This window comes from Haemorhous mexicanus, chromosome 4 (assembly GCF_027477595.1).
Source record: "Haemorhous mexicanus isolate bHaeMex1 chromosome 4, bHaeMex1.pri, whole genome shotgun sequence".
Classification (NCBI taxonomy): domain Eukaryota; kingdom Metazoa; phylum Chordata; class Aves; order Passeriformes; family Fringillidae; genus Haemorhous; species Haemorhous mexicanus.
In genome coordinates, this window is record NC_082344.1 from 59,338,873 (window position 1) to 59,365,259 (window position 26,387).

At 38.2% G+C, this 26,387-nt stretch overlaps 2 protein-coding genes across 3 annotated transcripts in view; one reads left to right on the top strand and one right to left on the bottom strand.

Moving 5' to 3' along the window:
• Positions 1-196: 196 nt before the first annotated feature.
• On the bottom strand, positions 197-21,465 carry PI4K2B (phosphatidylinositol 4-kinase type 2 beta). The gene is made up of 10 exons (XM_059845063.1): positions 21,160-21,465; positions 16,981-17,138; positions 11,655-11,855; positions 11,029-11,160; positions 9,552-9,705; positions 7,997-8,064; positions 7,402-7,498; positions 5,264-5,397; positions 4,127-4,186; positions 197-1,630 (listed from the first exon to the last, which is right to left on the bottom strand). The coding sequence occupies exons 1-10, from the start codon at positions 21,446-21,448 to the stop codon at positions 1,457-1,459; spliced, it is 1,467 nt and encodes a 488-aa protein (XP_059701046.1). The 5' UTR covers positions 21,449-21,465; the 3' UTR covers positions 197-1,456.
• Positions 21,466-24,574: 3,109 nt separating this feature from the next.
• SEPSECS (Sep (O-phosphoserine) tRNA:Sec (selenocysteine) tRNA synthase) overlaps positions 24,575-26,387 on the top strand; it is a 28,085-nt gene continuing 26,272 nt past the window's right edge. Inside the window, exons 1-2 of one of the 2 annotated variants that reach the window (XM_059845066.1) lie at positions 24,575-24,762; positions 26,124-26,278. In XM_059845066.1, the coding sequence (XP_059701049.1) occupies positions 24,649-24,762; positions 26,124-26,278 (269 nt within the window). In that variant the 5' untranslated portion in view covers positions 24,575-24,648. The remainder of the gene's footprint in view (positions 24,763-26,123; positions 26,279-26,387) is intronic. The other variant, XM_059845064.1, reaches the window with a different exon arrangement.

Below are 26,387 nucleotides of genomic sequence, written 5' to 3' on the forward strand. Positions count from 1 at the left end.
GGCCCGGGGGGCAGCCCCAGACACAGCAGCGCTCCTGTCTGAATGAACTGCTCGGACAGAAACTACCGTGGCGAGCTTATCCAGCCATTTCCCTCCCTTTTCAACTGCCCTGTACCGTGTTTTACATTTAAGGTTTACACATTTCAGGTTGTTGAAGTTGCTGACATACTACATTAACATTCACATCCACTCAAAATTATATAAAATACAAGCATTTTATTATTTCTGAGTTCAACAATATTGCTTAGAATTACAAAATACAGCAATGTCTGAAATACTGAAAGTTTCATAAAAGCAGCAATATTTCTCCCCTTCCCAGTCTTAAGTGTCCAGAAAATTATTAAAAAGAAAAATATTTCCTACATTACATAAGTCACAGACCTAGAAACATGACTGTCAAGTCTTAAACCAGGTAACTTAAACATAAATGCAAATGGCAATTGGCAGGTGAGCACAACATTATTCAGGGCACAAAAGAAATTCTCTGTGCTGTAGGTATTCCAGGTTTTTTGGTTTTTTTTTTTTCCAGTCAAAAAAAACCCAAAGAAACTGTGTTCAGCTAGAAATTTAGAAGGCAGACTGGGTTTGTGATGAACACATAAGTGCCTCTGTCATTAGCAAAAGAACCACCCTGGTGACAAGAGATGAACATGGTGCAATTCAATTCCTTCATGGTGATGCATCTCCAAAGAAATGTCACAGATCTCCATACATGTGCTTAAATATACAAGTGCCAAACACTACAGTCAATTTTCAGCCTCTGAAACATACACTTAGTGTATTTTGTCACAGTAGAAACTGTGTACTTACTTGGGTTGAATTTTGCTGTAATTCAACTATTTAACTATTTTTGGTCCCTGCGTGCAAAAAAAGCCTACTTGGAGCATTTTTCTCCCTTCTCCATTTCTTTAACTTGTATTTCAAGGACAGATTGAATTTTTTTTAAGTGCATGACTTTTCAAGTAACTAGTCTACAAAAAATCTATAACCAGTTCAAAATGCCAGGAAGAAATTCCAAGAAAAAGCATTTTCACAATCAAAGATAACATTCTAAACGTTTTTTTAAAAGGCCATATAAAAAGAAATTTATAGTGTATGGATTCTCACATTTATATTAAACAAAAAATTCCTATTGTACTCAAAGTTAGTTTCTCAGCATATGCAAATTGTTTTCCCTTATCCAGAATATTATTCAGAATACATTAATTTAGCCTATAAAAATACAGTATGGACAAATTCTTTTCATTCCCTGACATAAGAATTCACAATTTTGACACAAAAATTGTAAACTTTTATTACATTCAAAATACATTTCTTAAGTCTTTAGAATCTAGGTTCTGAGGTGTTGGCAGTCAGAGCTCTTGGTATACAGCAGAAGTACATTATTGCAGAGCCTTTACACAGAAGTAGCTTTCTGAAGTTAAGAGAAACTTACTCTTCCCATGTATTTTTGTTGCTACCAGGAGGAAAAGAAAGGCTTCCTGCTATGAAAGGTCTGTGTGAAAGCATTACTCAGATGAACAATTCGGCCCTGACTTCCAGTGCTACTTCGCTCTACAATCACACGTGGCATCTGAACAAGCTGAATGGGACTCTTTTCATCCTTTAATGCCTGAGTAAGGTTTAGTATCTAAAAAGAGTAAAAGCAGGTGAGGTTAGGGTGCAGAAATAAAACCGTGGCTATCAAGCTTATCATTTTAGATGCCACTCTTCGTTCAATTCTGTAGAGGACTGTACTGCTGAATAAATTCATTTCAAAAGATAGCTATTGCAAGTAGAAATATTTTATTGATTTGGTAACATGAATACATCCTACTGCTGTCTGCCCTTCCATTCTTTTCCTATTTCATGCATTCCTCTTCAAAATTTCAGAAAATTCTAAGACTATTTTTAATTTATCACATCTCTTAAAAGCATTGCACCTTTAGTGAAAAAAATACCTCTGAGAAAGTCATCAACATGATTTAACATAGGATGTACCAGCAGTTTAGCTACAAATTATTTTCAGAAGATATGAAGCCATATAATTAGCTCCTACCAAACTCAGTGCTAAGACCCAAATTCAGCCCTCAGCTCCCAGGAGTCTGTTATCTTTCTTCCAAAACTTCAGTGCTCATGCACTGCCCTTATAACTTACTCCATGTTCAATGTTATCCTGCTGAAAACTGAGGCAAGCATTCAATTTAGCTCTAGTGACACATTTGCATTATCCTTAATATCAAGCCTTTTTCCCCATGCACAATGCCCCTTTCTTCCCTGTAAGACTGATCCTCTGCTTCTTCTGCTCTTGCATGGCCACAGAACCCCAACAAAGTCTTTTGCATGATTTACTACAATTTGGTTCTGCCAGCACCTCCACTTGACATTTACATTCTCAAAGTTCTAAGGCAACCTTTTGTAGATGTGTTACCCGTTGCTTATACTCTACATTCTTGAGAGAACTGTTTCTTTTGAGTTTGAAATCCTCCCCAAAATTTTTCCTACACTTCACAGAAACAGGCTTCTAACTATGTTTGATAGTTTAAAGACTCATGACTCTTCCATACAAGGTATGTTTCCCTACAGTTTCTCTACCTAGATTATTCATTTTCTAATTCTTAAATTCTCATTTTTAAGGATGTATTTGGATGTTTTGGATATACTGCAAATTCATCCCAAGTGAATGAATCCCTTAGCACGTGATCTAGACAGCCAAGTCTTCTATAATGCCCTCATAACATACCTTGGTTTTACACCAAAAACAAGTTTAAAATCAGTGCTAAAAGGCATTGTCTCCCAAAGTATTTCCAAAAGCATCCAAGGATTACTCGTTATCTGCATTTCTTCCATGCCAGAAAACCTGACATTTCCCACAGTGAAACACACTTTTATATAGTTAGAGAGAGCTAAAAAAAACCCCAAAACTAAAACACGTATCTGCTAAAATCCACCTGAGGGACAGTGTGTGAAGAAAGGGTCCAGATGCAGCCTTTATAGTGGAAAATTAATTTTGACAACCTCAGCTATATCACTCTCAATTATATCAATCATGTTTTTCCTCAAGTGTTTTCTTAAATAACAGATTCCTTGAAGCCTACTGTCTCATCAGAAAAACGCTACTTAATACAGTTTAGGATGCAGGAGTACCCACCTTCCAGTAACTACACAAACTTCTCAGAAGAGTTTTTTCAGAAACAATCCCTATAATTCAATTTAGTAAGGTTTGCTGTCATTTAGCTACCACACAAAAGATGTTATCTGGGATTATGTTTGACTAAGCAGAGCTGCAGTCTCATGCAAGATACATCTTGATATAGGAAATTCTACAGAGAAAACACTGAGTTAAGACACTCTAGGAACTGTCTTAAAACTATCCACGTTGACCTCATGAACACAAGGACTAAGTTTCAATAAATTCAGGGCAATTGGGACTATTAATTTGCCTAGTTCAACTGCCTTACTCTTGCAGAAATCACTCTTTTATACCTACAATGAACTAAATTTGTTCTTAGCTAAAGCTTTTTCTCTAGTATTTCACATCAGTCAATTTCTAAAATAGGAGGAAATGGAGAAACCCCCTTCTCACTTACTTGAGGGTTTAAAAAAAAAAATACAACCCAGAACACAAAACAAAACAAGCCCAGCACTTATATATGATCAAATTTCTAAACTGAAAATGGCTGGACTGTTTTGAAGTATAGTTTCAACATTTGATAGGATGAAGAAATTTCATTACCTAATATTGCTTCTAATAATCATGTCGACCCTCTAAAATAAAGTCACATTTATTTTAATAGCATAATGAAATCAGACATCAAATCTTCCTTCCAAATGTATGACTCTTTTTAATTTTTAAAATACCTAATAAAAATATACAGTTATGTCCTCCCATCCCCCACAAAAACAATAAAACAGAATTAGAATAAAAGCATTTTCTGTAAAAATTAAAAAAAAAAATCAGCATACACTTTCTGCTGTTTTATCTATCCACAAATAAGAACAAACTCTAGAAAGAAATATAGTCTTCTCAGATGAAAATACCTTCAAATGTCGTTCATAGGAGTTAGTTTTTGTAGCTCTAAAGAAAGCAGCTGAGGAGTGATGACAAATTAAATACATAAATAAAAATGTAAAAAAGCAGTCTTACCTGCCCCCTCATAACAGACATCTGGTTTTCAAAAGTAGCCTTGTCAAATCCTTTGTCAGTCTTTATTTAGAAAACAAACAGTTTATAGTAAATAACCCATTTATTTTTAGTTATATATTTAGCATGCAAATTCATCAATATCATAATATACATATTCATATTTACCCACACAAACTAATTTTTGAAAGCTTCAAATTGAATGCCAATATGAACCACAGAAAGGTCAATTTATTGCATCAAGTTTACATATGTGAAAATGAAGACTGTTCCACATCATAACACAAAATACATCAGTGGATACCACTTATGGGCATTGGTAAATACCAACAGGTGGTAGATACCAGGCTTAATATTATCACACGTTACAGTGCTCTTTCATGATGACTCCAGCAGAAAAATACTTCTTCCTTCAGATTTAACAATACTTTACTAACAAGCCCAGAGGCATTTTGAACACAAATGAGACAAAGATGCAAATATAGCAAAAATGTGTTTCAGGATCTAGTTTTGACATTACAGCTGCATTTTCACTCAAAGTTTAAAATTTCCAATTCTTTCAATCCTTAATTGGATTATTTCACTTGAACATCTGACACAAATGTTTACAAAATGTTTTAGAGAAGAACACTCTTTACATGTCAATACTGTAGACGGTCTCAGTATCTTTAAAGTGAGTTTGACTTTCAATATGATCAGGATTTCAGCAGCAGCTTAGCACAATATAGGCATATAAAATTAAGTTTATGAAAGGTATGGAGGTACTTTAAGTTATGTTAAATACATGATTTCCTCACTGCTAGACTTAAAGTGTATACACATCACATAGGTATGTTAAATGCTGTTTTTACACAGATCTGTGATGTAAGTGTAAACTAGCTTTAATTAATCATGTGAAACTTAGATATAGAATAATTAATTTATGTTTTCAGATGAGCTAATTACTATCAATTAACCATATTAGTGACAGTTTCCTTATAATTACATAAACCCTTTCTACCATGCCAATGTTAAAGGTAAAATAGCATAGTATCTTGGTATTCAGCAGTTAGATGGTTATTCCTTTTTTGAATGTAAACTGTCTCATGACAAGTATCAGCTACTTCAGTAATAGTCAATTCAAAGAAGCACTTGATTCACCTTAAATAGCTCATAAAGGTCTTCACAAAGGTCCTGTACAAAGTTCATATCAGAAAGGCGAGGAAGAACCAGGTCTCTGGTCTCCTGAGAGAAGGGAACTTTTGCTTGAGGAAGCCAAGCCCAGTGAAAGGGATCTAATGCAGAAAAACAGTGCACTTAAACAAGCAAAAATAAAATTCTGAGTCCAGTACTACCTATTGCAAGTTCTCACCTTGGGTAACACCCCTTTTTCCCAACATTGTTACCCCACACATTGCTTTTGGCTACAGTTACCAGAGCAGCTTTACAACTGCTAAGCCATTTTTTCAAACAGTGAAATATATTAAGCAATAAATATTTAGTTAAAGCAAAAGGAAATAAAAGGTATATAAATTAAACATGGTAAGCAACAGTCAAGGCCTCCCCCTAGTTTAGTAAGGCAGTTTTCCTTTGGACTAAAATCAGTGTTCACTGCCCTCCCCTCGGCCACTGAAGCAGTCATCATTAAAAGCTGCCTAGCTATCAAGCACAGTCTGTCCTTGGTAAATCCATGCTAGCTTCCCCATCACCACCTTGTTCTTCATGTGCCTGAACGTGGCTTCCAGGATGATTCATTCCACAGTCTTCAGAGAGACTGAAGCAAGCTCTCACATTACTAGAGTCTTTCAAGAGGGATGAGGAAACTGCATTACAAACAGCATCAGCCAGCTGCCACTGTTTCCACTGCATTCCATCAACTCCTATGAACTTCTGTATGACCACCTTAAGTGCTCCCTTTCTTCTGCCTTGGGGATTCATTCCCGGGGGCTCTACTTCTGAGCTTTGAGATCCAAGAGACAGAGAGCAAATCTTACAAGTGAAAACTGAGGCTAAGTCAGCATTGAGTAACTTGTTCTTTCTTATGCCTTTATATCTTTGCTGCACTTTTCTTCAGTGCCACTCTCACTTCTAATTTACCCAGCCCTTTCTTGTTGGTCTTTATGTCTTCTGCACTCCAGCCAACCTTCAACATTCCAAACTCCATTCTTGCGCTTTTGAAAAAATTCTCTATTTTCTCAGGGAAGTCTCTATATCTTTCCTTTCTTTAAAAAATGTACTTAAATTTTGAATGCCAATTCAGTCAGGATTTCCCTGTTCATCCCTGCTGGACCAACTTCATGCCCTTTGCAAATTCTGCTCTCTCACTTGGAGAAAGTTAATCCTCAGTGACCCAGTAGCTCTAGGCATCAAAACCACACTCCAGGGGGTAAGAGACTGCAATTTGTAAAAATAATGCGACAAGTTTACTTTGACAAAACTATCACACACCTGTCCATCTGCAAAACAATTCTAAAGGATCATGCAAGTTTATTCTTTTTGATGCTGAAGTTAAGATGGTATAAAATAAGCAGTAATTGCTGTGTCTTTAGAACAGGTACAGAAGTGACTGTAGCCAAGAGATATATAGAACAGCATCTATTTAGTATCAAGACAGAGACTGCACAGAGCTCTGGGTGGAGTACTTAACCAGGCTTTTGACAGCATAACTAGCCCACACCTAACTGCCAGAATTACCTGACTGGATAATAGTCCCAAGATAATAGTTCACTGCAAGCCCTGTTGGGTGCTTCCCTCCTAGTGATAAGTAGTCAGAGATGTGGTCAAAAGCAATCTCATTTTAACAGTAATAGTATTTTCAAGCAGATGGAAAACTGAATAAGTATTAACTTCTACAAAGTAAGCTAAAGCTGAAAACAAGAAAAAACTTCCTGCCTACTTGTCCACGTACAATACCCTTCATTTTGAAACAGAAATTTGGCCAAGAGAGGGACGACTTGCAAATCTTTGCAATCAAGTTATTTTCCACTATGTTTTTCAAGAAAACCTGTGTGAGAAACATGATGCTAAATTCTTCCAATTTCACCAGAACATACAGTACTACGTTTATGAGTGTCCATGTATTAATATTGTTTAAAGGTAAAAAATATGAACAAGAACCAAATACCATTGCAAAAATGGCATTTGTTGCTAACTTTCTGAAGAAGAATACATTATTTGAAAATTCAATAGATAGCTACAGTGATGATTTCTTAGCTCCTTACTACAACAACACAAATAAAAATTACTTCTTTGGAAGTTACACTCCCAAAAGGAAAATGATTGAAGAATGCAGTACTTACATGCCCTCCACTCATCAGGATGCTTAAAAGGAAATGCTAAACCGTTGTCAATTGCAGCAATTTTAATAGATTCTTTAGTTATAGTCCATTGGCTATCCTACAGAAAGAATATTCAAATAGTAAGTGATACTCACATGCTTACACAAACAGCAAAACTCATTAAAAACATTAAATAATATACTTGGTAGCTTCACTGGTTAAATTCAACTTAAACAATATAAACAGTATCCAAAAAACTTCACCATGAATAATTTCTTACTCTACCACCATTAAAGAGAAGCCCTTCCTCAAACACAAAATAAGCAGAACACAAAGGGATGAAGAAACGTACCTGAGCAACAGTGGATTTTGTTACTGTTATTATAGCCCAAGCTAGTACAGCAAAAATACAGAACAAAAAAATAATTTCTAGCACTGTTTTACCTAGTCTAATCATAAGAGCTTTTCCACTCATTTTGCCTACAATAATTTGTAGTTATCATATTTCTTGAGACCATGCACCATGATTAAGGATATGCCCTTAATCTCCAGAAAGACCAAAGTTACAAAACGAAACAATTTAAAGAATATAAGTTTCAAAGTACAATTTTCTTACCTTATCTGACAGATCAAGTCCATCATCTTGTTTTTCGTACCTGACTAACCAGTTGTCGTTACCTCTGTCTTTAAACAGGAAAATGCATGTCACAACATGTCATTTATAAAAAAAAATCATCATCTAAAGTGACATACAACAGTATTGTAAGCTGACACTTCACCCATGGAGTTAGGCAAAACTGTTCAAAAAGGGGTTTTCCCATCACATGTGGTTTAATTTTACTGAAATGTACAGACAACGAATTCAGGGGAAAGACCAAATTCACCATGTGTTCCTAGGTATGTGTTACTTCTTTAGGTTCCCCAACTGGCTGAATATGCAGCAAAATATCAAGAAGGCAAAAAGAAACTATCTTCATACATTTTATGGAGAAAGATTGGTTGTGGTGTGCATTTTTCCTGAGGAAAACACTACTAACTTTTAAGCTTGTTTTAAAGAAAATGGAGAAGGCCTCCAAAATTGTAGATAATGTGACCTTTGACTACATGGAGAAAACAGACTCTACAGAGATAGAGAAGGGGCAAAACTGAACAAAAAGGCAAGAAGCTGAAAATGCCTGCATTGTTCAGACAAAATTATGAGATTAAACACTCTGAGAAGGTCTTTCAGACAGAGGATGACTGCATGGATTTGTAGGACCTTCTGTCATTTTAAGGTGCTCCCTTCAGTTTAATCATCAGATTTTCACGTTCTATTATGATTAGATATATTAGATGAAGGTAAAATCATCCATGTAATGAAGTTTTGCCTTTTGAGTATTTTCCTCACAACTTTAAGAATGTCAAAAAACACTGTTTGGAAACACTGAGGCTTATTTGGTACAGCTGACAGACCATGGCAACAGCTAGCAAGTATTATGTTCTTATGAAACTTTCTTCTAGTTTGCTTCTAAAAAGAGATTTTTGAGAAAAGGAAAATGAGTTAGACCTGGTATGTCTGAAGAAAAGCAAAGATGCCCACCTCTGCCAAAACAGCAAAGTAAATATTTTAAAAATAAAATTCCCTTTGAATTTCTCAAGAAGTAATTCACCGATATAGGTAACAGAAGAATCCCAGCTCCTAAGTGATAAAAACCAGAGTGCAGGAGAAAAGACAGGTACACATTGCAGTGGTGCCACAGTGCCTACACAATGAATATGAACTATTGTGAGCTGGTGAAACTGCTATTATCAGCTCCAGTTTAGAAGAAAAGCAATTGTAGTAATGGGTTTTCTTATGGGTCCTGAAACCTCACCATCCTTTATCCTAATTGGGGGAAACAGTTAATAGACTATGCACAGAATTAAAGCCCAATGAAAGCATTTGTTTTTGACTTCTCACATTGCTCAAAAATAGTGATCAACAATCAAAGAGTTGTTTGGACTGTTTTCATACTGCAATATTTAATGTATTAATCCAAAGTAATTCTTTTAAATTTTAAATTACAGCTTTATGGCCTTCAATCATGACAGAAGCATTTGAAATGCATTAAAAGCCTTAAGCACCAGCTTTCAGGCAGCATTGCTTTCTGCCTCACAAGAACAGATAGATACCAAGAGATACTAACAAATACCTGTATTTCTGATGACATAATCCAAGACAACCAATCTTTCAAACTGCGACTGAAATTCTTTCCTTGTGTTCTCAGGTAAAGGATCAGCTTCAAACTTCCTGAGCCAGTAGTCGGCTTCCTTATATCCTTCAACAAACAGCTGAAAGGAGCCAACCTGAAATATTAAATGCACATGGAAAATGCACATGGGTAGGTCACATAAGTAATCTCAACATTAACAGGAAAATTCATTATATACTTTCAAAGTTCAGAGCACAGGAAGTATGACACTAAAAAAAAATTAAATTAAATAATAAATTTCTTTTTCATTCCTATATTCTTAAAAAAAGCTAAGTGTCAAATCATGTGAGGGCGGGCTTCTGGGGGTTCTGGTGGTGGTTTTTTTAAAATATTTGTTTAAATACTCAGTGAGTTTACCAGGAATAAAATACAGCCAGGCAGCTCAGCGTAAATGAACAGTTAGTATTACAAGCAAGAAGTATATGAAACAGAGAGAAAAAAGTAACACCAGACCTCTTCTTCATTGGAAAACTTATTTCATTAGTTCAGAGAACACTCACTAAAAATTACAAGAGAAAAATCTTCCTCTCTGAATAGCCTTAAAACTTCACTTTAAGAACAGCAGCATTAATCACTTTCTTCAAGACAGATGTTTTTTGCAAAAAAATGACTGAAATACATTTCCCAAAAGAGTCCAAGGAAGAACATGAGCGCTGGCATAGGCTCCATATATATGTGAAAGCACTCAAGATTGAAATTCAAGAACTTATATTTGAGAACTATAATGCAGATAGATAAACACACAGCATGTGGAATAACCATGCCCATACAAGCTTGCACAACCCATGTCACATGGATCTAAACTGCTGGGAACTGCCACAAGTGGATTACCCAACTGTATGTAACCTGTGTTTTAAAATCTTAGGATTAGAACACTGTAATGATATTCTGGGGAAACAATAAGGCTCATTAGGCAAGAAAGATGTGAGGTTTTTAGTCAGTGTAATCTTCACATAAGACAAAAGGAAGGCAGGAAGAATACAACAGCAGGGTACCCAAAAGGATAAAAACAAAAGCAGGCAAAAAAAAAAAAAATTAAAAAATTTAAAATTATATAAGCTGCAGGGAAAAAAAACAGACTGACAATATCAAAACATGACACTGAAAGGACAGGTAGTAAGCAATCAATAGAGCAAAAGTGAGATATATAACAATTAATATGTTACTACTCCAGCAGAAAACTGGACTGTTAACTGAAACAAAAAGTGAAAAGATTATTAAAACAGTTCATAAGAAGGAATGATGTAAGAGTGGATACATGTTGCATGGAAACAGTTGTATCAAATTCCAGTCAGTTCTCAACAAGCAGCAAGTTTTTTTTCTTCTATCTAGAAGTTACTTATAAATACTCCTTTTTTTAAGAAGAAGTTTTATGTAAGAATCAGGACGTGCACAAATGACTTATTTTTGATCTTACCTTAGGAGGTAGTCCAATTCTATTAAATTTTTTAGCAACTTTTGGCACTTTCTCTAAAGCATATCTTTTTCCCCTTGACTTTGCACGATCTATTGCACTGTAATTAAAGGTCTCGCTGACAAGCCAGACAACCTTCAAATTAAACAAAGTTAAACACAGCTCAGAACTCCTCATTATTTCAACTGTAAATTTACAATTCATGTTATGTTCAATTATAAAAAAAATTAAAAATAAGAAGCAAGCATTAGGCATTTTCAACAGATAAATTTTATATGAAAAGGTGAATGTTCTCTATTTTACATATCCCAAACAAAAATGGGAATTTTATATGCTGATTTTTGCAATTTGAATCTCATCAAACATGAGGCATAAAAGGTATTGGAAGATGCTAGAAAGTGGTTCCAAAGAAGAGATTCAATTCAGATCTCAAAATTATCCATTAAATCCAAAATCACAGTCATTTTTTCTACATCAACCCACTGTGCCTTTGTACCTGCTATAGTTTATAAATGACTTATAAATAACACATGATATACAAGGCTATCTATACAACCACAGTTCACAGACTGACAAATATGTCGGCACTTTTTTTTTTAATTCAGTGATTTATGTGTTTTAACTTTTACCTTAGTTTTAGGTACAACTCCAAGCCCCAGCTTCTCATCCACAAGATAGGCACCAGCTTCAGAGAGATATCCCTGATTTGGAACGAGGCAGCCTCTGCCAAAGCAGCAAGGACAACATATTTTGTGAAAATATTTGGTCCATTTTGGATTTAGATGTCCATAAGGCTCTTCAGATTTTGGTTTGAACACTCCAATAATTTTCTAAGGTAAATAATATAAAATTAAAATATGAGCACTTTCAGCTGCAAAATATTAAAATTAGTTTTAAAAGCAGTTATTTGAAAATATTGGTTAAATCCTATCCAGTGTGTTTTATAGTTGTTCTTTTTAGATGATGAAACTAACAAAACAGAATTTCAAATAAACTTATCACTAAGTGCTTCTTTAGGATTAGTACAAATTCAAAGTAAGCTCTTCATAAGAGAAAATCCAAACCAACATTTACTTTTTCAAAACATTCTGTCAAAATTCAAAAGAATTGCCTTTTAAAAATATTTATCTTAAGTTCTTAAAAAGGATGGTTTTAAAAGTACCTTTAAAAACAATTTTCAGCCCACCAACAACACCCCGACCAGTTATTGCAGAGATGTAATGGCCCCAGGAAAGTGACAATCATATAGAACATTAAAAATCAACTGATTCTTTTAAATCTACTTTATTACCCTGAGTTTGAATAGATCAAAATGACCATCAGCCATCATTTACATTAGAGACACACAGTAAATCTTAAAATGAGTCAGAGCCCTGTGTCCAATTTTTGAGACTATGCTTCAAGAAATCTTTTAACAAACTGGAGAAAGCTGGGGAAAAAAAAAGGAATAAGCACAAAATATGTGAATAATGAAGGACAGTAGGAATAGTGAATGCTTAAGCTAAGAGCAAACTGAGGCAGATGAACTACAGAATAGGTTGCTATAGAAAAAAAAGGAACAACACATTTACTGTTAACAAGCAAAAAAATGACAGGGTTAAAACCCAGCAGATAAGCTGCAATAAAAGAAATCCTTTAGAAACTTAAGTGCAGCCCGAGACTGGAACAGACAGCCAGGTTCTGCAGTCTCCTAAACAGGGTGAAACTAACAAAAGGTTAGTTAGAAATGCCTCAAGAGTTATGTTAAAACAATGCTGCTCCACAGCACAAGCATTAAATTGGCAATTTCTCAAGGTGCCTTCTACATAGGGTTCTATATTTGTTAACCTCAGTCCACAGGGTAATTACCACATTAAAATATATAACCTTTCAATTTTCTGTGATAAACTTTGGCCTAGTACCTAAAGTTCTCATAATGACTCTTCAGGAGCTTAAGTGGAATGCCATAGAAATTCTGCATATTCATCCCTTCTCGCTGGACAACGGCAAGTAAATAAAATTATTTCTCATAAATACTTAAGGACAACTGTCTAAGAAGCATTTTCACATATTAGTACTTTATTAAATCCATATGAATAAAGTGAGTATCTCAATAAGCTAAACACTACCTGTTGTTGCACCAACACTCAAAGCTGATTCACACTCAGGTCATGAACATGTTTGCTGGCAGTCAGAAACCAGCAGTATTCTCCAGTAGCTGCTGATTCAGCTGCATTTGGGAGAGGATCTGACCAGCTGGTTTAGCTTCTAGAGATTTTTCAACCAATTTTTCCAAGACAATCTTGCTTTGTCTAAGATTGCCCAAGACTAAGTAGCTACAGAAAATTTAATTCATTCAGTTTGTAAACAAATACACAAGACACCAGGCATTAGTAGCATTGTATGTCTCATCCACCTTTTTTGATTAATTCCCATTAACTAAAGGAAAACTAAGTTACAAAATGCTATTATTTGCATTCATACTATAAAATTAGTGTCCTATCAACAGAATCAAGCAACAAATTGACAAAAATTCTCTTGGGTTTGGTATGCTGTTATCAGCAATTCTAAGGTTGCATTCAAAACCTTGAATACAACTGCACAGACAAAACTGACTTAGACCTATACAAATGCAATAAATATTCTATGCAATGTGAGAGGCCAGCATGTTTTTTGCATACTTAAATTTTTTTGGTTTTTTTTTATTTTTAAATCACAGCATTTGGAATACTACTTTAGTCAAAATCTTACTGTTAGGTTTAGAATTGTTAAAAAGTTATTTAATTTTTTCCTACTGAATCACATGTATCTGCCTGCTTAAAACAAAGCAAGCAGCTTTGCTTTTCTTGGAATCATTGTGGCGTATTTAGAAGTACATGCCAAACCTTTAATTATCTCTTCTGAATCTCTCTCTGGCTAATACTTCCTAGTAAGTGCCTATTAAAAAAAAGAGCTTAGCTCATTCTGTTACCAGCCTGGACTGTACTGTGCTATACAGTCAAATATAGATATGGTTTTTAAGATTTTGCTGAAGTTAGAACTTTTGCTAAACTTTGCAGAGCCACTGCTGTTGAGGACCAGAATGGAACAAAAATGTTCAATCTATAGAACAAGCTACGAAGGCCAGTCTTAATTTTGTCAGTCAAAATGCATTTATAGACTAACTCTATTAACACTAGCAATTACTTAAAACTGTCAGGAACATGCTGCAGAACAATTTGTAACAGACACAATGTCTTTTATTTATTGCTTACACAATGAACAACAAACACAGACATATTCAAGCCTTCTGTAATAGTACTGCTTAAGTACTGAACTCCATTTCAGTATGCAAATACATAACTTTAGCCAAGAAATGCAAAAAGAAATTTAATTGTGCAATTTGAAGTTTATCTTGCTGATAGAACCAAACAAGCATATAAGGTGACCTAATGGAAATAGCTTATTTTATCTGTAATTTGGTATTCATTTTGGGCACTTCAGAAGGTGACCAGTAAAAAGGCTTAGCACATCTTTAATGAGCTCCTTCCCAGAATAAGGAAGAGATTACTCAAGAGGAATGGGAGAAAGCAAGTGACAGAACCGGTCTGAAGTGGAATGATGCAATACTCAAACAGGATCTGAAATCTACTCTACACATGAAAGTTGCACTATTGACAAAATGAAGTTTTATCAGACCTTTAATATAGACAGCAAACATAGATAAGCTCTAGAACAAAAGCAAAGAATAAAGGCAAAATTTAAAGTCCGCTAAGCACTCAGTATCATTATTCTCACAGTCCCATATCCCAAGTACATGGCAAATATTTTGCAATGAATATTTTCTGAACCATATAAAATAAACAGTCTTCTTCTCTCAATCTTTGTTTCTCCTAAATACTTATGTTCAAATCAATGACCTGCATAAGGGAGGAGGGCAAGTCACTACTGGAAACTTAATTAGGAACAAAAACAACACAGCAAATGAAAAGTAAAACCAGTAAGAAAATCACCACATAAGAAACAAGGAATAATATGGCCCATCCAAAATACTATGGTTATGTTTACACTAAAATGATGGACAAATACTCTCTGTCCATTGCCAGGGCTCAATGAGTACCTCAGGCATTTGCTAGTGACCAAAACCCAGCAAAATCAACCTAGATAAGCTCCAGACAAAACAGATTTACACATATGGTATGTGTAAAGGTATGATTTCCTTTCCCTAGTGATTTGTCTACTAACTTTCTAAGAATGAAAAAAATCTTGATTGCACAGCATTTGAGAAAAACTCAAAAAACTTAAACAGTTGTATTTTTACTTGACACTCTAGAATATTGTTTAGATACATCATGCACAGAAATTTTGAAAAACTATTGATTCAAACCAGTATTTGTCTACTTACATTTTTTTTCCTATTGCATATTAAATAAGACATAAACCTACTTTAAAATAGTACTTTAGAAAGAGCATAAAGCTTGAATATGTGTATATAAGCACACAACCAGAAAATCTTCAAAGATCTAAGCTACTATAAAAGAGAGTGACCTGAAGCTGGAACTCTGAAGAAGTTTTTATATTTACAGCATTGCATGTGATAGCAAGAATCCCACAAAGCCATTACAGAAAGATTTGTTTTCCTTCAGGTTTTAAAAAGAGAGAGACCCTCCTTTTCATTTTCTCCACCAGAATGAAGGGGATCATTACTAACAAACATTCCTGGAACACAGGCATTTGAACTGTAGTTTTCAGAAGATTTTGAAGGGGTGGTTCTGCCACTTTCCATAAAAATAAAACCATAAATTGACATATTTATTCATATTAATGTTAGGTAGCTATACTTAAAAAAAAAACACTTATTCAATATAGTGTAAAAACTATCATCAGAAAATTGCCATTACAACAAACTAAACAACTATGAAAATTAACTGGCAAAACAGGAATATATTTTCTAATGACCAATAATATGACTAAAACCTAAACAAAAACCATACTACCTTCTAAATGAAAGGGAAATTACTGTTATGGGAATGACAAAAATCTTGAACATGCCCTGAAAACCTAGGCATTCAAAGTGTTCCAACTTCCATTTCCAGCACAACTGGGATCTTCAGGATTAATGAACACCTACATCTATCTAAGAGCTAAAAGCTGTTGATTGAGCTTAAAATAAAATCATATGTGGCAAATTAACAAAAGTTGAGCAGTTAGAGATCTTATTTTGTGAAACAGGTCAGTAGCAAAGTAATTCTAATTTAAAGAAAACAATGTGAAAGTATGTCTGAGACATCATTTCCTCTTACTAAAACCACATGTTACTTTTCAAGAGAGAGATTCAGGTAACTATTACTTCTCTGTCTCAAAGTAACCTTAGGATACCTCACTGATGATCACTATTCAAGGTACCATTTACCAAGTAGAGAAGGGAAAACCAAATCCTGCAGAGAAGAAACCAAATCTTGCAGCTAAGATTCAACAGACAAGTACAAGTTAAAAGGTAGATCTGATGATATCACTCTTCTTGCCCATGTGTCAATCATATATGAGAAAGGAGACGTGACCTAAATAAAGGGCTGGCTAACAAGAAAAGAGAGAAAAATATAAGAGGCTTAGCTAAAGAAACTTAAACCATACTGAAATCAGGAGCTTGGCTGGGCAAAGTTAAAACATACAGAGAACAAGATTCTGCACAAGGGAATTCCTGAATTGTTTTCAGACATTAGAGGCCCTTTTTTTCTCTCAGTTTTCCTTTGGTGCAGATCATTAAAAATGTGATAAAGCTGCAGCAGAAAAAATAGTTATTTTGCCTTAGCTTATGCCGCAAGATATAATTAGAAATCTAAGTATTACTTGCCTTAACTTTTCCAAAATAAATTTTGGCATACAATAAATTATTAAGTAACTTATTTAAATTAATTTGCATACAGATAGAATTTTTTAATTTCCATTTTCAGCTTGCTGCTGATGGTGTGTCTGACTTTGCAGTAATATGCTCACCCCTTTTGGATCCTTTGCAAAGTAACTCCCGCTGGATCCTTGAGAGATTCTTTCTGGAAAAACTCCACACTCTATAGCTTGTTCTGTCCTCAGAACAATTTCTGCAAATTCTGGATCATCTAAAATAATATTCATATCTGCAGTATGTCTTGTATGCCCTGAAAAACAAGAAAACAACCAGTCTTAAGCACAACTTGTACTACAAATTAAGCATTAGCAAACACACTGATAAGCCAACAGCCTTCCCTGCTGAGACCCATCCAACACCAGGCTGAAAAATCTGGTCCATTTAATCGGTGCAAGTTTTTTCCACTGATTTATCCATGTCTAATCAACTTTTTCTTTCAAGTAAATCAGCCAAATCTGCAACAACAAATTTGAGACTGCCACTGCTAAGTGTTTACAATTTTCAAGGACTTATCTTTTTAATATTTATTTATTAAACAAATCTAAGAAAAAAAAGTTTCAAAGTCACAACAGTAAAAAAAGCATGACAGATTTTACATATTTTTTTTGTACCCTGCCCATTATCCACTATTAGAATAGTATGGTACCATTCATTTAAGAGCTTGGCTAACATGTTTATTATCTGCTAAAACGCAAGGAAGTTAATCCATTGAATAATCTGCTACATGTAGCACTCACAAGTGGCACCATTCCAGCCTTAAAACACTGTAAGCAACTTGTAGCATTTCTTTGCCTGCAGAACAGAAGTCAGGTCTGTGCAGACATTGGTGCAAATTAGGACTCTATGCAAACATTTATAAAGACAAGTAGAAAAGAAGGTGCCAGAATACTACTGAGTTTTCAATTTTTTAAATTCAAATATATTTAAATTTAAATATTTCTTCACAAGTTTTGATACTGTAGATTATTTTACCTTCTTTTAAGGCTAGGATTGCTTTACATGTTCACTGAGTGCATTCTCAAGGGCCTGTGCATTAGGGCTCATTTCTCCATTAACAAACAGCTACATTATTCTAAATTAAACATTTACAGATAAAGTTGCTTTGTTCCCATTTCAGCAATTGAAGAAATTTAATATACATCCTTCTGGAATGACAACCAACACAGGATCCATTCAAAAAATATACTCCTTAACAGTTTGTGGAGAGTCAAATAAAAAAGGAAAAAACCCCAACTTTTTCTTTTATAGCTCAGGACAGTTTTCAAAGCTTTTTAGAACATTAGCACTTGCTTGCATGCACCACCTAAAATAGTAACATGGACTCCACACAAAACCAGTCAAAAAGCATGAAAAAATAGGAAAATCTTAGTATAAGTTTGCAACAAGGAATAGAAATCTTAAAGCACAGATACAGCCCATGAGATCAGAGTCTGTTTAATTATTTGGCCAACACTGTTGTGATATACTACACTTTAAGACTTTAGAGTAGGACAACAAGAGGGAGGGAAGAGGTTCAAAGGTTTTCCTGCCACAAAGTACTCAGATTAGTTAGGGAAATAAACCAAACTTATTTTTATGGAAAAAGTAATTTTAAATCAGTGGTTCTTATTTCACAGTCAAGGCTTAACTATCTCCACACATCTACATTACCTCACATAGCTGAGCTCCAACTAGTACATATTTTTGTCAGAGAAAGCAAAATCAGGGTTGTGCATTAGACTGTTACCAAATGAAGTGCAACATCCGTGCTAAGTCATTCTGCACAATTATCTTCCAGATGAAGAAAACCTACAGATGAACTTTGTATCACATGAATTGCAGTTGACTGTGTGGAAGACTCAGAGGTCAGTTTTTAATTTCTGTGCATTTATTCTAGAATCTAGAACCACTAAGTAGTCTCACTGTCTGAGAAAATTCTTCAACCATGTCTTTTCTAATATAAAAGATAAGTTCAGAAAAAAAAAATAAAACAAAAAAAACCCATTATACTTCATGCTGAAAGAAGAAAAGATAAATAATTTTTGAAGTTCATTATTTGCTCAATATTGCTACTGTGCTGCTAGGAAGCATGTTACAACAGTGATGTGGCTGTACAAAATCATTTAGGCTGACAAGGAAACTAGCACTTTTAAAGAGTTTATCAACCCTCTCCATATGAAAATAAGCCATATTAATTGAAGATAGTATTTGCTGAATGTGGCAAGCTTTGGGTTTTTTTGAGTTAATTTCTTATTCAAAAATTATTTTAATCAAGTTTTCCACTGAGAAAGCATGTTATGTCACAACTTATTCCCAGTAAGTCTCTAGACTTACAACTATAATTAAGGTTTCTCTAGCAATTACTCTTGAAAATGACTCTTCTCATTAAACTCCCACTAAGGAGACAGGGCTCACACACACAGTCAAAATATCAAGCTTGAGAACTTTTTTCACATTAATTTGGACAAGGCCCAAGCTTGTGAAGCCTCTGTATTGGAATGATGAAGACTTGCCAAAGAAGATAGAAATGCTATCATCCATGTATGTGCCTCAACCTGTTCTTACATCAAATCAGCATGACATGAGCTAAGCTAAACTAATACACTTTGCAAGAGTAACAGGTATGAACTCCTTCAGCACTAAGCTAGATTTACACTTTTTAAACATTAACATGATTAAAGGTACCCATTTTAACCAATTCCATCTTCTCCTATTCTGACCATAACTCCATTAAGGAAACATTGTGCATTGCAATAACATACATGAATAACATCTGGGGCACGTTGGTTCCACCTGACACCTGAAACAATCCTGCACCTTCAAGGGTTACACATACAGAAAAGGTAAGGACAAGGAAACAAAGGACGAGATGCTGTAATCAATATCAGTTCTGAGATTTTCTTACACACTTTTGGGGCAGATTCCAAGTAGTACACTACATTCACCATCCTAATTGCTTCAGTAGTGTAAGATGTGACTCCAGCCTCCACTCTGAAGCATCAGCTTCTTTCTAAAGTTTCTAGAAATACATTGCTAGAAGCACTATCTCTTTAGAAGATCTTAAATCTTGTAGGAAAAAGACAGGAAAACTCTAACATTTAATGGCATGTTTACATTACAGGTATGCACTACACTCGAGACCAGTACTTAAAAGACAAGATTATTCTGTCTTTATGGCCAAACAAGTAAAAGTTCTCTGTAGTTACTAAAATAGAATTATTAGCACAACTTCTTTTGTTAAACTTGATGGGGGGGTGGATGTTTTGATTTTTTTCAAGTACTCTATTGCTGCAAAAGAATCAAGTGTTACCAGTCTCTGGTAAGAAATCCTACAGTATAATTACAACAGCAAAAACAAAGAAGTGATAGAACTCCACATAGTTCTGTCAGCAAACCCATCCTAGATGTAAACTTTTATAGAAACTTGCACAAAATCAGAAAGCTTGAAAGCCTAAAGAAAAGAAAGTAAGCAATAAATATCATTAAATATCATGTAATTTATCACTTTGCCAGTGTATTTAGAATTAGATAATGGGCACCTTTACATCTACTTTCAAATTAATAACTAAGTTCTTGCATTTCTGGACTTTCACATTGTATTTCTCTCTTTAAGAACTGATTTGAAAATACAAAAAGATGATGCATTTTTATGAAAACCAAAAACATGACAGTAGAGCCCACATCTAAAACTCTTAAAGCATGTGATGGTTACAAAGTGAGCATATGAGTAAAACAAAGAACAAACACACACTAACTTGTTTTTCAAGATGAAACGATGGGGGGTCACAAAAAAAAGTAGTTAGTGGGATATGCAAGTCAAACTGAAAACTTGACACTTCTCTAGGTGTTCAGGAAGTAGCAGCCAGTCCCACCACAAAACAGTCTTTCGAACAGGCAAAGCCACAAGTTTCAAACAACATGACAGAAACAAACAAGGCCCAACAAAGCAGCAGAGAGCGGGGAGAAGCAACAGTGGAGACACTCATGAAGATGTAAACGAGCTCGTGCAGCCCTGCACATAGGGACAAAGCAGTGGAATTTCTACCCTTTTGCAGCATCTTCGTTATCAGTCAGCGAGCCCTTACGTCTAGAGGGGACGACACAGCTCTGTCCCTCACCGATGCTGTGCCATCGGACACGGCACAGCGAACACACTTCAGTCCCGACAGGTATTTCTGTAGCCTGGCTGGAAGGACAGGGCAAGGCAGGGGCTGCCTCTGCCCCCAGAGCCGCGGCCCGACCCGCGCTGCCGCTCCCCGCGCGTCCCGCCGAGCGGCGGCCCCGGGCCGTACCTGCGGCGCCGCGGCGCTCCTTGTCCCAGGCGGCGTCCGCTCGCCGCCCGCGGCCGCTCCCCGACGCCCGCAGGAGAGGCTCGTCCTCTCCATCCCCTTCGGGCCCCGACTCCTCCGAGTCCTCCACCTCCTCGAGCCCCGGCTCCACGCACTGCCGCACGGCCCCGCCGGGGGCGGCTCTCGCACTCGGCGGCCCCCGTCGGGGCAGCTCCGCCTGAGGCAGCGACGGCGGCGGCTCCACGAGGAGCAGCAGCCGCTCGTCGGGCTCCTCCGCGCCCGGCTCCGCCATGGGCGGCCGGGGCCGGGGCCGAGCGCGGCGGGAGGAGGCGGCGGCGCGGCCGAGCGGGCGGGCTCGGGGCGCTCCCGCCGCTCCGGCTCCGGCTCCGGCGCCCCGCGCGTGCGCGCGGCCCCGCGCCCGCCCCGCCACCTGCCTTAAAGGGGCGGCGGCCGCGCCAGCGCCGCCAGCGGGGGCGGCCGGCGGCAGCTCCAGAGGCTTCTCCGGGCCTGCCGCCGGTCAGCAGCTCGGACGGCGGCTTTCAGCGCCGGACGTTTAACAAAAACATCCCTGACACTCGCCTTAGTTCTACACCTGGAACACGGTTTCCTCCTGGTCCCCACTTGCCATAGCCAGCTGCTCTCCCTCCCCAAACTTTGCACAGCATTGTTCTATACCATCATCACGGTAACTTACAAAACGAAGCCTAAAAACAGCACGAGAGAAAACAGTATGAATACATTGGCATTATTTCCACGTACCCCCACTACCCGTGCGTTATTGACTGGAAGAAAGTGAATACAACTATAACCCCAAAATACTGCATCAGATTTCAGCCTGGATGCGTTCTCCCAATCCTGCCTATTGAAGAGATGTTTTCCTCAAGTTTTGGTGAAATATGGGAGAAAGATACATGCATTAAATACTTGCATAGAATTGAGATTATGGGTTATACTGTTCTCAGCTAAAAATAGTAATTGTATATATTAATTATTCATTATTCTCATAGTTAAGAGCATGGTATAAGCATTTAACATGTGCCTAATCTGGATTGCTGAGAAAAAAAAAATCACTTTTCTTATTTACTGACAAAATATAACCTTACTGAAATGCTGGACTTGTGTTTGTTTTGTCTAGGGTTGCCTGCCAGCCAGTGGACTTTGGAGTTAAGCTGAGTGTCATTTACCTGTGTAACTATTAATATCTGTAATATTTGATAAAATCTGTTCACACTTGCATTTCTGTTCCTATTCCTTTCTATTAAAAGTGAACTCAGTCAGCTATGACTCCAGATTAATAGCCATTTGTTGCCTAGTAAACACAAATATGAAGGTTACAGCAACTGGATGTAATTTTCCATACAGAAAATTAAACAGATGTTAATTTCTGCGTGAAGCAAATAAAAAGATCAAACTAAAAGGGAGAAGTCTGACATTTTCTCCAGCATACTGTTAAGTAATACTGCACCTCCCTTTAGCTACAAGTGAGTTGCATCTGTTTTAATAATGTTCCATTGAACAGTCAATTCATTAGCTTCTAAAAAGATTGAGAGTTAATGCTTTTGAAAAAAAAAACACTCGTTAGTTATTTCATAGAAAGGCCTGGATTGGAAGGAACCTTAACGATTTTCCTTAAAGACCTTAATGATATTTGTCCCTGCTTTGTGCCTGTTATGGACAAGGCTACCTTCCACTAAACCTAATTGCTCAGACCTCCACTGAACCTGGCCTTATACACTTGCAGAGATGTGGCATGCACAACTTCTGTGAGCACTCTGTTCCAGTGTCTCGTCAGCCTCACAGCAAAAAAAAAGTTTAAAAACCCTTATTTTTTTCTGGTTTATGCGTTCATCTACACATACTACTGTATTTTTAAATGCAATTAACTGGTAGTTTTCATCTTCTGCTTCAATAAGAATTCTGCAACTTGCTCACAGGTCTTGATCTAACAAAACCTTTACATTGCCTCACTCTTCAGTAGCGCAGAGTTCAAACACCACGAGAACTCGTAATTTAAAAAAATACACACTACCTTCATAGTAATTAACAAACCATTAATTTTAATTCCAAATAGCTAATACTTTTCAATTAGCCACCTGGATTAAAATTCCTAAGAATTACATCACGTAAATAAGCTGAGTCATTTTCCTCATGCTAAAGCTTTTGTCCCTATCTTTCTAACCAACAGAGCAAACTTTGTCATCTGCTCATATGTATTTGAGCACTATGTCGAAACACTGGAGCGGAAGAAAAAGAAGGAAAAGGAGGAATACCCGCACAATCGTGCGCTTATCGCTTCAGGTGAGCGCTCTCTTGTGGTACAGGCCGGGAGGAGCAGCAGCTCCGCGACACATCCAGCAGCGCCGGGGACTGCGGGCACCGCGGAGGGGGACAGTTCAACTTGTGGAGCTCTCTTCTGTTCTAAGGGCTATCAAACTGTGTTAATTATAGTATGAGCCAACAATTCAAACAGGTGGGTAAGATTACTCGGTCAAAACGCTCAAAATATCCTAATCAGGCTAAATAAACTTACAGAATTGGGATGGTCGCTACGTACACTTCACACGCCAATTAGCCGTCTGAGCTTAGAACTGCAAAATAGAAGAATCAGATGAGATTTCATAAACAGATTCAGTCGACCAGATACAGGCTGGTTATAATTAAACATTGGAACAAACACACCACGTACTTAACGCGTCTCTTAAATTTTTTACGCTCCCTACTAGTTATTTCAAGGAGGCAAATAGGAACCTGCCGGTGCCCGTGGCCGCCGCGGGGCAAAGGACAGCGACGGCGGCCGGCTGCCCGTGCTCCAGGGAAACTTCCACCTGCTGAGGCCTTATTGGCAGTTCCTAGCAAGGGTGCAAAGCCCGGCCTGCTGGTGTAATTGTTTTTCCCCAAGTTGTGTTAAAAAAAAAAAAAAAAAAGTCTCGCTGGGTAACATGTCCTTGTCCTTGTGATGCAGTCTTGGGCTAAGCCCGCAGCCCTAGCAGGCTGCTGCTATTCCCTGAGGATCGTCCCACAAGCACCTGTGCCCCCAGACAAGTCCCGAGGAGCAGAGGACGCCCTGGCCCTGGCGGAGCAGCGGGGAGGTACGTGGCTGGTCTCAACAGCCTAATGCTAAACTCTGCGAGGCAGGGAAAACCAGCCCACCAACAAGCTCTTCCCAGCCCAGCAGTCAGCGTTCTGGCGAGCTGCCTCTCACAGCGGAACGCCGCCTGTGACAGACCCCAAGCTCGGCCCCGCACCTGCACCGAGGGCGGCCCAGCCCCTCCCAGCGGCCGGGAAGGGCCGGGCAGGGGCGGCCCCGCGGAGCGCGGCCCGCAGCCCGGATCTGGCGGCGGGGCGGGGCCGGGCCTCGGAGCTCCACGGCGCGGCGTGCGCCGCACCGCCCCCGCCCGCCCCTTCCCGGCGGGAAGTGCCCGGCTCGCACAGGCCCGCTCGGCGCGGAGGGAGAGCGGCGGCGGCGGCGGCGGCGCCGGGAGCGCCGCGGCCATGAACGCGGAGAACCAGGGCTGCAGCGAGCGGCTGGTGACGGCGGCCTATGTGCGCCAGGGGGCGCAGGGCCGCCGCGCGCACGAGCTGCGCCTGCGGGCGCTGCTGGAGCAGGTAATGGGGCCGCCGCCCCCCGCCCCTGCGCACCCGGGGCCGAGCGGGGCACCGCCGCCCCGAGCTCCATCGAGCAGCCCGGTCTCTGCCACCACCGCCCGCTGTGGGGCAGAGCTGACCCCCCCGCCCTCCGCGCACCGGGGTTCGAGAGGGCAGAGCGGCCCCGAGCCGCCCGCCGGCCCTCCGAGCAGCCGGGTTGGGCGGGGAAGCCCCCCCGGGCCGGGCTGGTCGCGGCGGTCCCGCGCAGCCCCGTGAGCGCGCAGGCCGGCCGGGGCTCTCGGACTCTGCCCTCTGGCACGGCGCCACCGCCGTGTCCGGCCGGAGGCTCGGGAGAGCCGCTGCCGTCCCGGCAGGGAGCTGACGGAGCTCCAGAGTAAAAGGCCGCGTTTGAGAGGAAGAGAAAATTACTGCCCTTGGTTGTGCATTTGCCGAGAAAGGCCCAGCGAACAGTTAAATAAATGTTTAAAAACAGTGAGATACTAGGGCATTCTTGCATGAGGTAAAAAGCGATACTTGTAAGGTGCCAAAACGATGTATTTCATTGCCTCCAGCGTCTAAAAATGATTGTCAACGAATTAGCAAATGTTTCAGTTCTAGAGCATCCTCAGTCATGTCATCTACTGTTTCCAGCTTAACTTTGATGCCACACTTCAGAAATTTACTGAACTGGCTGTTTTGCTACTGGGGCATGTGAAAAAGCCTCTGGACCTATAAAAAATCTTCATGGTTTTATGGGTCTCTGCTTTGAAAATCTTGTCTGCAATTTGCAAAGATGGGTGTGGTTGTTAATTCAGTAAAGAGCACAAGAAAGAGCATGTTTCTGATTGCAGGTTTTCACATATTTTGGAAATGGTTTCCTTCCCTGTTAGATAATAACTGGAAAGGAAAATGTGTAGATAGGAAGATGTGTTACATTAAAACTGTATTTCCCTTCTGCTCATGGTTTTGGTTCTCTAATATCTGACTATCTTCCCTTTTGTGCACTTTTTGCTGTTGAGTTCTTGTACATCATGTCTAGAGAATACATCAAATAATCTGTGGTCTTTTAGGGGATAATTAACATGTATGCCCTGCAGTGGTTTTGTGTTTACCATAGAGAACACTTGAAGGTAAAAGATATCCTGATTATTTTAATGTCGGGATGTGCTAATGTAATTGTATTTAACACATGGAAAAAACATTCTTTAACTTTTCTCTGAATACAGCTTCATAACATTAGATAGTATAAAAGGGAGTACTGAAAATACAAACTGCTGCTTAGCATGAGAAAGAAGGGTAACAATAATCAAACAAGTTGTATAAAGTTTTGTTAATTTTTAATTTCCAAATTTAATATTTATAATATTGTTGTTATTATTAAGGGGAAGTGTCCTGAAGATGGATGGGATGAAAGCACCATTGAATTGTTTCTTCATGAACTTGCTATAATGGATAGCAATAACTTCCTGGGCAACTGTGGCGTTGGTGAGAGGGAAGGAAGAGTGGCGTCAGGTCTTGTTGCCCGAAGGCATTACAGGTACAAATTATTGACTGTTTTGAATTACTCAGGTTTATTATTAATGCTTTCCAATTTTATTGTGGTTTTGTTTATCTAAGACCTTGATATCATTTGAGAAAAATAATAT

Bases quoted from the DNA above. Each gene is read 5' to 3' on its own strand.
- PI4K2B (XM_059845063.1), bottom strand. From the start codon at position 21,448: ATGGCGGAGCCGGGCGCGGAGGAGCCCGACGAGCGGCTGCTGCTCCTC. The intron at 11,856-16,980 runs GTGAGCATATTA...TATTTACCTTAG, and splicing joins TTGCAAAGGATCCAAAAGGG to AAAATTATTGGAGTGTTCAA. The intron at 7,499-7,996 runs GTAAGAAAATTG...TTCTTTCTGTAG, and splicing joins GACTTGATCTGTCAGATAAG to GATAGCCAATGGACTATAAC.